Genomic DNA, 17,771 nt, shown 5'->3' with positions numbered 1-17,771 from the left:
GTATCCGAGGTGTGTCCAAGGGCAAAGCCTGCCAAGACTGCTTTCACCTGTGATAAAGCTTACAGTCCCTCCCACATGATGCTGTCTAGGAGACAGGCTGATTGTGTGATCTCAAGCTGGAGAGACGGCTCAGAGGTTAAGAGCACTGGCTGCTTTTCCAAAGGTCTTGAGTTCAATTCCCAGCAACCACATGGTGGCTCACAACCATCTACAGTGAGATCTGATGCCCTCTTCTGTTGTGTAGGCCCACATGTAGGCAGAACACTGTGTACATAATAAATAAATCTTTAAAAAAAAAAAAAAGATTTCTCCTCTCTCTGAGGTACTAGTCGGTGTTGAACAGGCAAGGCAGGGATTGCTAGCACCATGCCTGTCTCATGGCTCTAACAGCCGGCATTTGTGAACCCACACAGTGTGACATGGAGAACTCCCTTCCTATGTAAGATGTCCAGACCTTGTTTCCCTTGAGTGAGTCTGCAGCACCCCATATTCTTGGTGTCCCAGTTCTCTTCCCACCTCTGTCCCCCAGCAGCATGGCCGAACACTAAATGTGCCTGTACTCATACAGTCTGGGTTCCCTTACAGCGAGATGTCCCTGCTCTTTTCTCGATGCAACTCCATCGTCACTGTCAAGAAGGATAAGCGACACATGGCTGAGGTGAATGCGTCTCCACTCAAGCACTTTGTCACTGCCAAGAAAAAGATCAATGGCATCTTTGAGCAGCTGGGAGCCTACATCCAGGAGAGTGCCAGCTTCCTTGAAGGTGAGAGCTGGGCTCCTGCCCAGGCAGGCCCTATGGCAGGTTTGAGTAGCAGGATTTAGGGCCCCAATAGCCCTGCAAGTGTGTCATTGCCCTCCTCTGTGCTCTGCTTGGGTCTCTGTGGATTCTGAGTACCAGGAAGATTAGGCTCAAAAGCTCTGAACTATAAGTTAAGAATTCCCTCTTTTGGGCTGGAGAGACGCTCAGAGGTTAAGAGCACTGACTGCTCTTCTAAAGGTCCTGAGTTCGATTCCTAGCAACCACATGGTGGCTCACAGCCATCCATAATGAGATCTGGTGCCCTCTTCTGGCTGACACAAAACCCATGCTCCGTCTCTAGCACATGCATAGGCGTGGTGGCGCATGCCTGTAATCCAGCTCTTGGGAGACTCCAGTGGGAAGAGCAAGACTTCAAGGTCTTGGCTGCTAGTGAATTTGAGGTCAGCTTGAGCTTTGTGAAAACTTGCCTCCAAAACCCAACCAAACACAAAAATCAAATGGCAAGTAGAGTGAGATTTGAGAGTTACCTGACACCTGAGTGTCAGAGTGACTGAGCTGCCTTTGCCTCAGTGTCTCTGATACCACAACCCAGGACTTTTATTTGGCCTAGTTATAGCTGCCATAGCATCAAGCACTGTTGAGTGTTGATTATTCTGGACAGGGTGTCCTGGTTGGCTATTTTTAGATTGGCAGAAGAAGTGCCAGTAGGAAACTCATGTCTCTCTGCCTTTTCTCCAGTTGCTAATTTAAGCATAGCCTCTGTCAGTGGAGGACTGCTTCCCAGTGCCCCTGTCTGTCTGAGAGCAGCTCCAGCCACTAGCTATCTCAGGCTCCCTTTAGAAGGGTCCCTTGGTGACATGTAGGTCTGGAGCTTGTCTGTAGAGACTCATCCTGAGCCTCCTCTGTCTTTGGTTTCCTTGTGTGTGAAAGAGGGGTTCATATGAGACTAAGACTTTCAGGTTTACCCACAGAAACAGACAGACCCGGCAGTGGTGCCACAGGGTTGACCCCTCGCTCGGGTGGACCAGCTCTCTAGCCTGCTCATTGTCTCACATGGGCAAGCTGGTACGTGATGCCCCATTAAAGAACCATGTTCAGTTTTGTGAACCTGCCTGTGCCCTGCCCTGTGCATGTGGCTTAAGGAAAAAGTAATGTCCTCTCAGTAGACAGGTTTGACCCTGAGTCTTATAGTATGGTTGAGGTTGAGCTGACTGCAGACCACAGCCTGTTTAGTGAGCAGTGGCTCTGCCCTGCATTCCCAGAGCCCGGCCTTCCTCTGCCCTGAGTCATTCACTTACATGACCTTGTGGACAGGTAGATGTTTCAGGAAGCTGTCATGTCATGGGTCTTTGATGTGTCTTTTTGTGAAAATATGAGGCCCTTGTTTATTGGCGACATGGAAGGAAAGAGGCTGAGTGTTTGTAGCTGTGTTTGTGATTGCTCTGGTCATGGGAGACGATGCTTCCCACCCAGACAAATAATGAGAGGTAGTCAGCCTGCAGGCACTTTTCAGTGGAGCTATGTGCCTGAGAGCCTGTGTCCTCCTATGGGCATTGCAGAGGTCATGCCTATGTGCCCATATAAGGGAGGAATGTTGGTGCATCTGGGGCGGGGTGACTGGGGGTGGGGCAGGGCATGCTGGCTGGGTCACTTCCTTTCATGGCACTAACTAGAGGGAAAGCTCACTAGGTAGTCTCTGCCATGCCACTTGTCATACTCCAGATGCTTTGGAGGAGTGTTCTTGGGACTGGAGTGTTTTGGCAGGAGTGTTCCTGCCAGCCTGGTAATTTGCAAGAGTTTGCTGCAGGACCAAACACCCATCTGCCTGCCAGATAGCTGAGGCACTGGTTGATGAAAGTGTGAGGCAGGGTCTTGCTCAGTTCCATCTTCCTTTTTTTTTTTTTTTTTTTTTTCTGTTTGTTGGTTTCTTTGTTTTGTTTTGTTTTGGTTTTTTTTTTGAGACAGGGTTTCTCTCTGTGTAGCCTTGGTTGGTCTAGACTCTTCTCTGTAGACCAGACTGGCCTTGAACTCACAGAAATCCTCCTACCTCTGCATTCTGAGTGCTGGAATTAAAGGCGTACACCCCGATTCACCTCAGTCCCATCTTCTATAGTGATTTTTTTTTTAATCCATCTGCCTGTCAAGGTCATTGGGAAAACACAACAAAGTATCTAAGCACCCATTCACTCAGCCAATGATGGTGCACCTGCTGGTCCAGCAATCATAGAGTAGATAATGCAGACAGGTGAGTTAGCCAGTTCCATTGGCTTGTGTGAGTGCACAGACAGGGTCCTGCTCAGGTGGCAGTGGGGCCAGGGAAGGCTTCCTGGGCCTGTGCTATCCAAGTGAGCCACATTACTCCACAGCAGTAGAACATCAGGTGAATTGGGGTGTGTAGCAACAAGCAAAGCTTAAAGGGAGAGGAGGCTGGTGAGTTTGAGGAGCTGTTATGGTGGAGTTAAAAGTGGGGGCTGGAAAGAGGCTATATGCTAGAGAGGAACAGCTAGGCCTTGGCCAGGTCAAGAAGGGCCTCTTAATGTAACATGCAACATGGGGTGGGGAAGGAAGGCCCATTTGAGCCATACTGCCTGGTTCAAATTATATATCATATGCATGACAAAGATCAAATGAGACCATGTTTGAAAACTGATTAGAAGCCAGGCGTGGTAGCGCATGCCTTTAATTCCAGCACTTGGGAGGCAGAGGCAGGTGGATTGCTGTGAGTTCAAGGCCAGCCTTGTCTACAAAATGAGTCCAGGACAGCCAAGGTTACACAGAGAAACCTTGTCTTAAAATCCCTCCCCCCCCCCAAAATTGAAAACTGACTAGAAGCCTGGCAAGATGGCTCAGTGAGTAAAGACACTTGCCTCTCCCATCCCTGACAACCCAAATTCAATCCCTGAGACCTACATGGTACAAGAAGAAAACCCATTCCTTCAAGTTGTCCTCTGACCTCCACATGAATGTTGTGGCATATGCATGCCACACAATAAATAAATAAGTTATTAAATAAATAAATAAAATGTAATTTTATTTTTATTTGTTTGTTTATTTTTAGTTTTTCGAGACAGGGTTTCTCTGTAATAGTCCTGGCTGTCCTGGACTCGCTTTGTAGACCAGAGGAACTCACAGATCCATCTGCCTCTGCCTCCCAGAGTTCTGGCAATAAAGGCGTGCACTACCACACCTGGCTTAAAATGTAATTTTAAAAAAGTGACTATAACAGTGCCTAGGATGGGGCCAGGTGGAGCCCAGTGGGATAGGGCCGGAGAGATGGCTCAAGGGTTAAGGACATTGGCTGCACTGGACTCAGGTGAAGCACCCATATGGTGGTTCACAGCCACCAGCAGCCCAGGGTGTAGGGAATCTGATGCCTTTGTCAAACCTCCAAGGGCACAGGTGTGGCATACATACATACACGAAGAGAACACACTGATAAACACAAACATAAATAAATAAAATGGAAAAAGAAAATGGGACTATGGAGATGACTCAGCAGATGAAGGCAAGAGCAAACCCGATGGCCTGAGTCAGATTCATGGAACACAGATAAAACAGAAGGAGAGATCGGGCTCTAAAAACTTGTCCTCTGACCTCACATGTACTGTGGCACATAAAACCCCTTCCATCGTGCACACTTATGCACACAACACTTTTTTAAAAGAAAAAGTACTTAAGTAAGGAGTCAGTGTTCAGGTTCACCCAGCACTCTGCATTTGAACTCAGTTCACACTTAGACACCTTCTGAGAGAACATGCAGCATAGTCTGGGTAGCATACTCTCCAGTCTGCTCATAGCTGCCACACAGTAGGGCCACACTAGTGAATCTGTCAACAGAGGTTGCCTTGTGTTGGAGAGTGAGGCCTTGGAACAAGGGAGGCTGTCACTCTGGAGCTCCTCTGGCCATGCACTGACCCATTGCCATCTTCCCTCCAGACACCCACAGGAATGCAGAACTGGACCCAGTTACCACAGAAGAGCAGGTCCTGGATGTCAAAGGGTACCTGTCCAAGGTCAGGGGCATCAGTGAGGTGCTGGCCAGGCGGCACATGAAGGTGGCATTTTTTGGCCGGTGAGTACTTTGAAGTCTTCCTTGCTTCTCTTTTCCTGGCCCGGGATGGGGGTGGGGTAGCTGCAAGTGAGGAGGGAGGCCTGCCCTTCTGGGGAGCAGTGGCATTTCTGAGTTCATATGCTCCTTTTGATTTTATTTATATATTTATTTATTTTTAAGGAAACTACTTTGGGGGCAGTTTGAGACAGGGTTTCTCTGTGTAACCCTGGCTGTCACCTTGTAGACCAGGCTGGGCTTGAATTCAAAGAGATCCACCTGCCTCTGCTTTCTGAGTGCTAGGGTTAAAGGCATGAGCCACTGCTGCCTGACTAGAACTTTTTTTTTTAATTACATTTTTATTTATTGTTGGGAATGTGTGAAGGTCAAGAGTGAGTTCTCGCCTATCTAATGAGTCCTGGCATCAAACTCAAGTTGTCTGGATTCGCAGCAAGTGTCTTTACCCACTGAGCCATCTCACCAGCCCTTTTTTATTTTTAAATCATAATACTTAGCATAAAAAATCTTCATGGAAGTTGCTAGAGATGGAGCCCAGGGCCTAACACATGCTGAGCTGTGTGTCTGCCACTGAGCTGTGTCCAGCTCCTGGATGAGCCATTGAAAGTATGTGTCCCTAGTGAGATGTTGATGATGCACGCTGGGCAGCGAGTCCCCAGAGCCTTTCCCCTGTAGAATAGTGGTGGCTTGCTGACTACCACTCAGCCCGGCCCTTGGCAACCATTATTCTGGCCTCAAGCCTGCTGTTGTGGTCCTCCTGCCTCGGCCTCCTGAGTGTTGGCATTTGCTTATATGTAACCCTAACCAGGAAGCCTAGGATGGATTAAGAACTTATTATTCTAGATGCCACTTACATGAACTCATATTAGTATTTTTTTAGAGGTTGTTTGTTTGAGACTGGATCTGTCTATGTAGCCCTGCTCTGTAAACCAGGCAGGTCTCAAATCTCAGAGATTCTCTTGCCACTGGTTTCTGAGTGCTAAGGTTAAAAGACATCCAATGCCACATCCAGCAGTTACTGACTTGTCTCAGCTCAGTGACCTCATAGGTGGTAGTCCATGTTGTAGCATGTGTCAGAACTTGCTGTGTGTGTGTGTGTGTGTGTGTGTGTGTGTGTGTGTGTGTGTGTGTGTGTGTGTGTGTGTGCGCGCGCGCCACCACCACCTGGCAGGTTCTTGGTTTTTATTCATTTTTGTTTGGGTTTGTTTTGGTTTTTGGAGATGGGGCCCTTATTCTGCTGCGCTAACTGGGCTTCAGCTCCCATGCTCTGGCGACCTGCCTCAGTCTAAGTGCTGGAACCTCCATGCTGGGCTCCTGCTGTGGTTTGATTTTTTTTCATTTCTATAATGCAAATTTGACTTGCCTTTCCTTAAGTTGGGCTGCTTTTCATGTGTTGATTGGCCTATTATATATTGAGGAGAAATGTCTATTCCTTAACTAGGTTGTTCTTTTGGTTACTGCTACATTGTAGGAGCTTTTAGATATACTGGTAGGTTTCCTTTAAAGGCTTATTTAGTTTTCACTATGTTTATGGGTATGTACACATAAGTACAGGCCAGTGGTATCAGATTCCACTGGAGCTGGAGTTACAGGCAGCTGTGGGCTGCCCAGCATAGGTGTTGAGAACTGACCCTGGGTCCTCTGCAAGAGCAGTGTATGCTCTTGACCACTGAACCAGTGGGTGGCAACCCCTTTGGGACTTGAATGACCCTTCCTCAGGGGTCGCCTAAGACCATCGGAGAGCACAGATATTTACATTACTATGCACAACAGTAGCAAAATTACAGTTATGAAGCAGCAATGAAAATAATTTGGAGGTCACCACAACCTGAGGACTGTATTGAAGAGTCACACAGCATTAGGAAGGCTGAGAACTACAGCACTGAGCCATCTGCCTCTGCAGCCCTTTAGCCAGCCAGTCCCTAGGTTTCCTTTTCACTCTGTCAGTTATGGCCGTTGGTATTATATTTGATGTAGTCTAATCATGGACTTGGACTTTTCCCTATCATGTGGTGTCATGTCTAAGCAGTAACTGCTCTTTGTTTTAGGAGTTTCAAGTGTAATAAGGAGACTCAGGTGCTAAAAACATTCAGCACCCACGGCTGGGGTGTGTCTCAGTTGCTAAGTGCTTGCCTCTATGCATGAAGCCCTGGCCCCAGCTTGATGGCACACATACCTACAATCCCAGCACTGTGGAGGTGGCAGCAAGGGGATTGGGAGTTTAAAGTCATCCTCCTTAAGGAGTTTGAAGCTAGCTTGTGTCAAAAACGAAATTAAAATTGTACACGAGCTAACAGTCTTGAGATAAGGTGGATGCCTGGTTCACAGTGGTAGTGTACAGTGGGTGCTGTCTCAAGTCCTGTCCCTGAGAACTCAGGATCTCAAGTGTGCCTTCAGCCTCTTTGGCCTGTTGGTTCTTCATTCTTTCCTGAAAGGTGTGACCTGGCCGTCAGCTGGGGGCTAGTGCCTGCCCATGTCACTGGGCACCTGGGAATTGGTGGCTCTGAAGCTGTGTGCTGTGGGGACTGACATGCAGAGTGAGAGTGAGTGTTGAGCACTGAAGCTAGGAGTGCACAGGTCTGCAGGAAGCAGAGTATAGAAAGGGGTGTGCCAGGTAGAACGCTAAAGGAATCTTCCCTTTGGCCTGGACCTGGTGAGCCTGAGAAGTGGAGCATCACGTGTGAGGAGGAGCATAGTGAAAAAATAGCCTCCCAGCAGGCCCCGCGTGGGGAAGCAAGGACTTGGACAGGACCTCTGGTCTAGAGAGGAGGCAGTCTCCGTGGATGCTTAAGGAGTGATGCTGGACTGTGAGACAGGTCACATGTCTATACCAGCCCCTGCTCTATACCAGCTGCCTGCAAGTTGGTCTGAAGTGATGAGCACAAAACAGGGTCAGGCTGAGAGCTATTTGTCTGACCATTTTCATAAACACAGAGCCCTCCTTTTCAGTGTTGCCTGGGTACCATTGACATGACAGAGAACAAAATGCCGGAGCCCTAGGCGGGACACTACAGTGTTACAGCCCAGACTCTGCTTATGACCTTACTGTTGTTTCATCCTAGGACGAGCAATGGGAAGAGCACCGTGATCAATGCCATGCTCTGGGACAAAGTTCTGCCATCTGGGATTGGTCACACCACCAATTGCTTCCTGCGGGTTGGGGGCACAGATGGCCATGAGGCTTTCCTCCTCACTGAGGGCTCGGAAGAGAAGAAGAGCGTCAAGGTGGGTGCTGGTCGGCCAATTCTGTCTTGGGTGCTACTGAGTGCAGTCTTGACTTGGAACAGCGTGCATCAGTGTCACAAGACTCACCTAACCTCCATGCTCATGAGCTTTGTGGAGGATTGTGAGAATGTTGGGAGGCTCAGAAAAGTGGGGCACCAAGATGAAGGGCCCAGCTTGAGAGTGAGAGGCAGAGTGAGCTGGCTGACCTGTGCACTAAGCAGGGAGGGGAGCACATATGTTCTTCCTGGGCTTGCCAGCATGGCGTGGTTCCTGAGTGTGCCCTGGGATTTTCATGCAGTGGCCAGCCACAGGTGCACTCATTTCCTGAGAGGCAGCTGTGCTCTGCTTGCAGCCAGGTGCACCTTTGGATTCATAGGGAGTTAACCACTGCAGAACAAACTGAGCTTCAGGGTGATGTTGGAGAAAGAGACAGAGCTGGGCGTGGTGGCACATGCCTTTAAACCCAGCACTCAGGAGGCAGAGGCAGGTGGATCGCCATGAGTTCGAGGCCAGCCTGGTCTACAAAGCAAAAGAGGGCATGCAGAAAATTGGCTCTGACTGACACATGCAGTGCAAGAAAGGGTGCTGGAGAGGTGCTCCTCTGTTAAGAGTGCTTGCTGCTCTTTCCGAGGACACAAGTTCAGTTCCCAGCACTGTTAGGTATCTCACAGTGTCTTGTAACTCCAGTTCCAAGGCATCTAACACCCTTTTCTGGCCTCAGTGTACACCTATACACACACATGCATGCAGAAAAAGAATGAATCGTTAGAAAAATCTGTTATTTTATGTGTATAAACGTCTGCCTACTGTGTGTACCGCATAGGTGCCTGCTGTACACAGAGTCTATCCCAGAGGGTGTTGGATCCCCTGGAACTGGAGTTACAGTTGTGAGCTGCCGTGTAGGTGCTGGGAAATGAATCCAGCTTCTCTGGAAGAGCAGCCAGTGCTCTTAGCCACAGAACCATTTCTCTAGCCCTTGAATTTTTTTTATTTTTTTATTTTTTTAAAGGAAAAGGAGTAGCTAGTCGGTCAGCCATCCCAGGCTGCCGTGTTGTAGCAGGTAGCACAGGAGCTCTCCTAGCTGATGACACTTCTTGGCCTGGTATTTATATCCTTCTACCATCAGACTGTGAACCAGCTGGCCCATGCCCTCCATCAGGATGAGCAGCTGCATGCAGGCAGCCTGGTGAGTGTGATGTGGCCCAACTCCAAGTGTCCACTTCTGAAAGATGACCTCGTGCTGATGGACAGGTGAGACGGGAGCGACTTTCCTAGAAGCCCAGTCAGAGGGTACCAAATCTCCATTTCTAGGTGATTCCAGTTCAGGCTCCCCATGTCCTCTCTTTGCTCTGTTTAAGTCCTGGTGCCTTTCTGACAGCTCATCCAAATCTTTGTGCCTCTTGGATTTCTTCCAGGGGCCTGGCTACTTATTGTGCCCATTGGCATCAGTACCCTGCAGATGTCCCGAGAGTTGGCTGTTTGAGAGATAGGAGGGGCACCGAGAAGTAGGGGAGACCCTATGTGTCAGGCATTCCAGGCCAGTGTGGGGGTTTGGAGGCACCTACTTGTTCTATAAAACAAGGCCTTGGGAGACTTGTGCAAGCAGATTTAGGCTCCTTGCTCCCTTAGTTCCTTTCCTTCTGGACACCAAAGATCAACACTGTGAAAAGATTGTAGGCTGAGACAGTTTAGGAATATGGCTAATCGCTCTGTTTGCCTTTGCCTGAAACGCCCTTGGCAGACTGGGCCTTATCGGTCCTGGGGACATTGGCTCTGGGAAAGCTGGTGGCTCTAGAACAGTGTGTGTGTGTTAGGTAGCGTATGTGGTCATTTTGTTCCTCCTCTTGAAGGAATGCTTTGTCCCTGCCTTTTGGACACATTACACCCACCAAAAAATACAGTACTGTGGCCTTGAGCTGGACTCAGATACAGATTTGAAGGTTGGGCGTAGTGGTACATGCCTATAACTGCATCTCTAGAGATGGAGGCAGAAGGTCAGGGGTTTAAGGTCAGTCTTTGTTACATGAGACCCCCTCTCAACTCAACAAAGGAAGAAGTTCAAAACCTGACTTCAATTGTATATCTCTATTGAAAACTGCACCTTACTATGTTTTCATAAAATTGATAGGTACTGCCAGGTATTGTGGCACACATCTTTAATCCCAGCACTAGGGAGGCAGAGGCAGGCATATCTCTGAATTCTAGGACAACCAGGGCTACAAAGAGAAACCCTGTCTCAAAAAAAAAAAAAAAGGTGCTAAAACCAAGACAAGGAATGGGAAGTGAAGATCCCCAGTGAGGGTGGCTTGGCTCCCTCCTTCCTCTGCTTTGCCTGGCCTCTTTGCAAGTCCCAGGGCTGTTCACACTGGGGCCCATGTCCTGTGCTTGACCATGCTGGTTTACACCTGTCACCACCAGCCCTGGGATCGATGTCACCACGGAGCTGGACAGCTGGATTGATAAGTTTTGCCTGGATGCTGATGTGTTTGTGCTGGTGGCCAACTCAGAGTCCACGCTGATGCAGACGGTAACCCTTGCTCCACTCTGTTCCTGGGCCTGCTGGGCAGGTGGCTGGCGGGGCCTGAGCTAGCAGGCCCCTCCTTCACCAAGTTCCTGTTCTTGTTTAGGAGAAGCAGTTCTTCCACAAAGTGAGCGAGCGTCTCTCCCGGCCCAACATCTTCATCCTGAACAACCGCTGGGACGCGTCTGCCTCAGAGCCTGAGTACATGGAGGAGGTGGGTGTCTCGGGCAGTTTGGAGACTGCCTTGAGCCTTGAACACTAGCCACTCGGATCTGCATGTGTCCAACTCAGACCTGATGACTTAATCATCCCTTCCCCTCCGTTCACATTTCTTTCTTTTCCTTGATTTCTCCTAGGGCAAAAGAACATCCCTGCCATGTTTATTTTTGTCTTTTTCTTTTTGCTTGGGCCAATAACTCAGGTTCTCATACAAAAGCTCAGTATATACAGAAACAGGCTTTAGAAAGACATTTGGGAAAGAAGCTTAACAAGAATGAAGGATAGGTGGGTCTCAGCACAACTCCCAACTCCAATTTGTGTGAAATAAAAGAAAAGGGATTTGTGTGAGTCCAAATGTGGCTGAGGCGTGACAGTGAAGCTTTGGTTGTAATCCTGTCTCCACACCTGGGGAACATGGGATCCGCTCACAATGCCTGACACATGGTGATGTCTATAGAGGCTCTTTTTGTTGTTATTATTTTCAAGACTGGGTTTATCTATGGCCCTGGATGTTCTAGAACTCTGTAGACCAGGCTAGCCTTGGCTGCCTTTGCCTCCCAAGTGCTGGGATTAAAGGCATGCTCCTCCACCCTCCACCTGTCTATGGAGGCTCTTAACCCTTTTACGTTCTACCAGTCCGCTTTAGCGTGTGGAGCTGGGACTGTCCACGGGTGCCTCTTTGTTGTATAAATCAAGGTTCTAGAAGTCTCCCCCCCCCATTTTTTTGTTTGTTTGTTTTTGTTTTGTTTTGTTGTAGAAGTCTTAGCTTGTCGGTATAGAGCCATTTTAGCTCCTTTCCCTCTGGGACACCAAAGAACATTACTAGGCTGATTTTTAAAACCTGAGGCAATCTGGGGCCTGTTCTGTGCCTCAGGAGCCCCAGAGGGGAGCTGAGGAGGCTGATGGCTCCGGAGCAGAGATGGTGGGTGACCTTTCATTGTGTAATTCTTTATCCCTTTTGCTTGATGAGCTATGTGGGTCGGGTTTCCCCATCCCTGCCCTGCTCATGCACACCTGTCTGCCTGGGCCCAGGTGCGGCGGCAGCACATGGAACGCTGCACCAGCTTTCTGGTGGATGAGCTGGGCGTGGTGGATCGAGCTCAGGCTGGGGACCGGATCTTCTTCGTGTCTGCCAAGGAGGTGCTCAGTGCCAGGGTCCAGAAAGCCCAGGGCATGCCAGAAGGAGGTAACCACGGGACTGACATCCTCTTTTTTCTGGGTATTTGAAATGCTGAGTCTCTTAGTGGGTCTGTTGGTGGAAATTGGTCTGGTAGTGAGATGCAGAGCAGAGCCTGCAGGGAGGTCCTTGCTCCTTGAGTCACTTAGGAGATAGGAGGTACCTCTGGGCATGTCTTTGAGGGCCTTTCCAGAGAGGATGCATAGGAGGGATGGCTCATCCTGAGTGAGCTGCAGCATCCCATGGGCTGGGTTCCAGACTGAGTGAAAAGGAGGAGGCCAGCTGAGCACCAGCATCCCTTCTAGTTTCTTTGCCCAGTGAGGTATGGGCAAGAGCCTCAAGCCTGCTGCCATCCCTTCCCTTCCATGACCTGCTGTGTCCCCTTAGACTGAGCCAGAATAAGCCTTCCTTCTTCTCTCTTTTTGTTTTGTTTTGTTTTTCGAAACAAGGTTTCTCTGTGTAGCCTTGACTGACTGTCCTGGACTCGCTTTGTAGACCAGGCTGGCCTCAAACTCACAGCGATCCACCTGCCTCTGCCTCCCGAGTGCCTTCTTCTCTTGAGCTGCTTCTTACCAGGTGTTCTTGGTCACAGGGCTAGAAAAGTAAACCAGAGGGGATTTCCCCGTTTTCCTCTCAGTGAGGAGCTGTTTCCTCACTAACACTGCCATTCTCCTAGGGGGCGCTCTTGCGGAAGGATTTCAAGTGAGGATGTTTGAATTTCAGAATTTTGAGAGGCGATTTGAGGTAAGTCTTTGATTCTGGTATATGGCAATTCTGTCTTTCCACGCTCTCTCTAGCCCTGTCCCTGGCATGAAAGCCACCGCCTAGCCCTTGGAGGTAAGGGGCCCACCTCCCTCAGTACGCCTGTCTGTTGCAGGAGTGCATTTCCCAGTCTGCAGTAAAGACCAAGTTTGAACAGCACACAGTACGGGCCAAGCAGATTGCAGAGGCTGTTCGTCTCATCATGGATTCCTTGCACATTGCAGCTCAGGAGCAGCGGTGAGAGCCCAGTAAAGCAGAAGGGCTGCTGGGAAATTATGGTTCTGTGTATTTTGCCTTGGGCAGCTGAGGCATGCCTGTGATCAGATCCTTTGTGCTGAGCTGGGCCCATAGACTCACACCCAGGCCATATCGGATCCACTTAGTAACCTGCTCAGGAGGCCTCTTGCTGTGTGATTACCCCACCCAGCCTGGACAGGAAGGGAGGGCTCTTGTTAGAGGTCTTGCCCTTTGCATTTGCTTGTTTTAATTTTCCTCAGTACAGGGCTCGGAACTGAGGCCTTGCACCAGCTAGAGAAGCACTGGCCAGCTGAGCTGCAGCCCTGGCCCAGGCCTTTCCCATCCCAGGATGCCACATCCAGCCTGCACCACGTTTCTTTTGTAGACAGGGTTTCATTGTACATCTCTGGCTGGCCCAGAACTCTCTGTGTAGACCAGCTAGCCTTGAACTCAGGGGTCTGCCCACCCCGCCTCAGGAACACTGAGACTACAGGTGTGTTCAGTTGGCAGAGTGCTTACCTAAGATGCAGGAGCCCCTGAGCTCAATCCCTGGCGCCTGAATGTGGGTTCCACCACCTCTCACCCACCCCCACCCTGACACACTGGGTGTGGTAGTGACAACCTGTAATCCCAGCACTCTAGAGGTGATAGCAGAAGGATCAGAAGGTCATTGTCATTCTTGGGTATGTAGTAAGTTTGAGGCCAGCCTAGGAGATATGGGATCCTGTCTCAAAAAGACAAAAAGAAAAAAAAAAAAAAATTGAGAAATTTAAAATATAGAAAAGCACAGAGATCATCTATAAACAATTCATGTTGATTGGAGACACTCAACAGTATTGGCCCTAAGTTAAAACAGAGCAGAAAAGGAGTTAAGTAACCTTGCTTCTGTGGTCCCACCCACTCCTCAGGGGTGATGGTGAGTATATACGGTCCTACTACCCAAGATTAAAAGTACTTCTTGGGGAAAATGTGAAAAGACTGTAGGGTGCCCAGCACATGCCACACGTGTTCAAGCATGGTGTTACCTGTGTTGACATGGCATCTGCTTTTTTGCTGCTCAGCCTGGTTTCTTAGTTCTTCTTGGGACACTTGGCATGGGTATTGGGAACTGAACAAGTGCCCTCACCCAGGTATCCAGTTTGTCATGGGTGCTCTCCAGAGCATCTGCTGCTCTTGCCTGGACGACCTCCCATTCCCATAGCTGAGACAAGGCCATTTCCCCTAGGTGTCTGGTAATGTTTCTTTTTTATTTCATTTCCCAATTATTGGACAAGGGAACATTCTTTCATTGTTATTTTGTTGAAAAAGTTTTCACACCATTATTTTTGATTATGCGTCTATGGCACAGCACAAGTGTAGAGGTCAGGGGACAACTTTGTAGAATCAGATCTGTCCTTCCACCTTTACCTGGCTAGGGTCTGAATTCAAGTCATCAGGCTTGCACAACAAGCGTTTGACCTGATGAGCCATCTTGCTGGCCTGTCAAGCATTCTTTCCCTGGTATTAGTTAGCAGAACTATTTCTACCCGCCCCCCCTCCACCTTAGCCCCCGCTCTTCTCTGTCACTACCCCTCCTCCTAATGGAATTCTGAGGCATGAGTGGCTGTGTCCTGCCTGCCTCCAACACCCTGTTCAGGAGCTGTGGCCTGGCTGAGCTACCCAGCTCCCTTGGCTCCTCTGTGCGGGCCATGTGGGGACATGTGTTTCTGAGAGGTGCTTTTTCTCTCTCAGGGTTTATTGTCTGGAAATGCGGGAAGAGCGGCAAGACAGGCTAAGGTTTATTGACAAGCAGCTGGAGCTCTTGGCTCAAGACTATAAGCTTCGAATTAAGCAGATGACAGAGGAAGTGGAAAGGCAGGTGAGAATGAAGAGAAAGCTCTGTGGGGAGGCTTGGACTCAGAGAAAAGTCAAGCTCAGTGGCAGCAATGCCAAGAGCAAGAACTGCTCATCCAAGCGGGGGTGGGGGTGGGGGAGTGCTTCCTCAGCTTTATAGGAAGCTTCCTTTGGCCCTAATTCAAAATACAGTTTCCCCTGGGGCTCTTTCCAGGCCTATTTTAATGCCCATTTTCTACCTCTGTGCTTCAAGTCAAGAGGAGCTGGGGAGACTGGAGTGGGGGGTGGAAGATGTGCAGTTCACTACAGTCTCCCCTGCAGAAGCTAACTGCACCCTCCCTTGGCCACAGGTGTCCACAGCCATGGCTGAAGAGATCAGGCGCCTCTCTGTGCTGGTTGATGAGTACCAGATGGACTTCCACCCATCCCCAGTTGTCCTCAAGGTTTATAAGAATGTGAGTGAAACAGCAGTGTGCTCTTGGTGGGAAAGGCAGCTCAGTCTTAGCTGGCCTGTCTCAGAGTCCCTGAGTGGAAGTGACAGCCAGGGGCACAAGGCCCAGGCTTCCTCTGCGTCTCTGGTCAGCTGGCTGGGCAGGGCAGGGTGGGTACCCCCAGATACTCCTGCTGATGGTGCCTCTTCTCTTCACCTCCCTTTTCTGGAGGCAGGAACTGCACCGCCACATAGAGGAAGGCCTGGGCCGGAACATGTCTGACCGCTGCTCCACAGCCATCGCCAGTTCACTGCAGACTATGCAGCAGGACATGATAGGTTAGTGCCACAAGGGACCATGGGATCTGTGGGGTTGCCATGGCCAAGCTGAGACAATCTAAAGACAGGGCTGGAGTGAGAGCTCACTCTGTTAAGAGTGTGTCCTTGTGTCAGAAGGCTCACAATTGTCTGAACTTCAGATCCGTCCAGGAGCTCCTATGCTTCTGACCTCTGTGTGCTCCTACACCCATGTGCGTGTGCGCGTGCGCGCGCATACACACACACACACACACACACACACACACACACACACACACACACACACACACACACACACACACACACACACACCATCACCAAAAGTAATAAGTCCACTAGGGTGACCGTTCCTTACCTGTGACCTTTGGCAGTGGTTTAACTTACTACCATTGGGTTCTGGGTGTGTGTTCTGAGTTCATTCTGGGATGGACTTGGGGAACCTATGCTTGGGTCACCATATGGGACGACCTACAAGCTGAGACCTTGGCATGACTACTGGCAGCTTTGGGAAGGTGATCTGTCAGCCATTTCACCAGCTAGCCACCTGGGTGTAGTCTCTGCTCAGAGCAGCAGCGTCTCTAGCAGCTGATGGGGACTTTGTGCCTGAGGCTGGGCCTTGGTGTGGCACAGATCTGACTGATGCACTCTCTTCCTGCTTGTGCCCCTGACAGATGGCTTGAAGCCCCTTCTTCCTGTGTCTGTGCGCAATCAGATAGACATGCTTGTCCCTCGCCAGTGCTTCTCCCTCAGCTATGACCTGAACTGTGACAAGCTGTGCGCTGACTTTCAGGAGGACATTGAGTTCCACTTCTCGCTTGGATGGACTATGTTGGTGAACAGGTTCCTGGGCCCCAAGAACAGCCGCCGGGCCTTGATGGGCTACAGTGATCAGGCAAGAAGCTCCTTTCCCCAGGGTATCATTGGAGACCATCCTGCCACCAGATGCATCAATCAGTCTGCTATGGGGGTCCCTAAGGCAGAAGCTATGTAGGTCACTGGTCAGCATTGCTGCCATTATCAACTTGGCCTTGTCCTAATTTCAAATGCTGAGAGGTGGCCAGGTGATGGTGGCACACTTCTTTAATCCCAGCAACTTGGGAGGCGTAGGCAGGTGGATCTCTGTGCATTCGAGGCCAGGTAGGGCTACACAAAGAAACCCTGTCTTGAAAAACCAAAAATGGAAATGCTGTATGTCTTCTTAAGGCTTGTTTGTGTGCGTTCTTCAGAACAGACTGCTAGGGGGAAAGGGTTTGCCTGGTGTACAAGAGCTTTGGGTTTGATCCATAACACTATAGGGGGGAAAGGGAATTTTGTTTTGTTTTGTTTCCGAGACAGGGTTTCTCTGTGTACCCTTGCTGCCCTGGACTCGCTTTGTAGACTGGGCTGGCCTCACAGTGATCCACCTGCCTCTACCTCCGTGAGTGCTGGGATCAAAGGTGTGTGCACCACTGCCCTGCTGGGAAAAGGGAATTTAAAAATACTTATCTACAAAGCACCGCTTTAACATTTAGAATAAAAAATAATTTGAGAAGATGTTAGAGTAAGAAAACAGCAGGAGCTGGAGAGATGGCTCAGGGTTGAGAGTGCTTGTGGAGCCTGCAGCGGACACAGGTTCCATTCTCAGCTTTCAGTGATGGTTCCCAACGGTGCTTAGCTCTAGTCCAAGGCCTCCCGTGCCTCTTGACCACATACACCAGGCACACGTGGGACAAAAGCAAAACACCCATATATGGGGGATTGAAACAAGGTCTCTTTGTGTGGCCTTGCCTGTCCTGGAACTCACTCTGTAGACCAGGCTGGCCTTAAATTCACAGAGATCTGTCTGCCTCTGTCTCCCGAGTAGTGGGATTAAAAGCGTGTGCCACCATGCCTGGCTAATAGGTAAAACTAAAAGTTGAAACAAGACATCACCACTTTAAATTTTAAAATAAAAAGTGTATCAGGGACTGAGGAGATGTCTTGGTGGGCACAAACACTCTTATTCCAAAGTTGGCTTGACAGCTTGGCTGAGACAGAGAGCTTCCAGTGCATTGAGAAGCCCTGTTTTAAGGCAGAAAGCAGGAGAGGAGGATACCTGACATTTTGTTCTAGTTTCTGCATGTGAGTGCATAGAAATAGACACATACAGACTCAAATGTATAACACACACACACACACACACACACACACACACACACACACACACACACTCACTCACAATGCTTGAATTACTACTTTTATTA

At 49.5% G+C, this 17,771-nt stretch overlaps 1 protein-coding gene across 5 annotated transcripts in view; it reads left to right on the top strand.

Annotated features, from left to right (window-relative positions):
* Window positions 1–17,771, top strand: part of Mfn2 (mitofusin 2) — a 30,013-nt gene that overhangs the window by 7,149 nt on the left and 5,093 nt on the right. For all 5 annotated transcript variants that reach the window (XM_051170972.1, XM_051170971.1, XM_051170975.1 and 2 more), the window contains 13 exons: window positions 586–764; window positions 4,698–4,833; window positions 7,890–8,052; window positions 9,179–9,303; window positions 10,471–10,579; window positions 10,680–10,787; window positions 11,825–11,978; window positions 12,646–12,713; window positions 12,847–12,968; window positions 14,700–14,826; window positions 15,152–15,256; window positions 15,468–15,570; window positions 16,221–16,441. In XM_051170972.1, the coding sequence (XP_051026929.1) occupies window positions 590–764; window positions 4,698–4,833; window positions 7,890–8,052; window positions 9,179–9,303; window positions 10,471–10,579; window positions 10,680–10,787; window positions 11,825–11,978; window positions 12,646–12,713; window positions 12,847–12,968; window positions 14,700–14,826; window positions 15,152–15,256; window positions 15,468–15,570; window positions 16,221–16,441 (1,716 nt within the window). In that variant the 5' untranslated portion in view covers window positions 586–589. The remainder of the gene's footprint in view (window positions 1–585; window positions 765–4,697; window positions 4,834–7,889; window positions 8,053–9,178; window positions 9,304–10,470; window positions 10,580–10,679; window positions 10,788–11,824; window positions 11,979–12,645; window positions 12,714–12,846; window positions 12,969–14,699; window positions 14,827–15,151; window positions 15,257–15,467; window positions 15,571–16,220; window positions 16,442–17,771) is intronic.

The sequence above is a fragment of the Acomys russatus genome, chromosome 29, assembly GCF_903995435.1.
Source record: "Acomys russatus chromosome 29, mAcoRus1.1, whole genome shotgun sequence".
Taxonomy (NCBI): Eukaryota; Metazoa; Chordata; class Mammalia; order Rodentia; family Muridae; genus Acomys; species Acomys russatus.
Note: the sequence above shows the minus strand (reverse complement) of the source record. Positions and strands in the feature narration are given on the sequence as shown.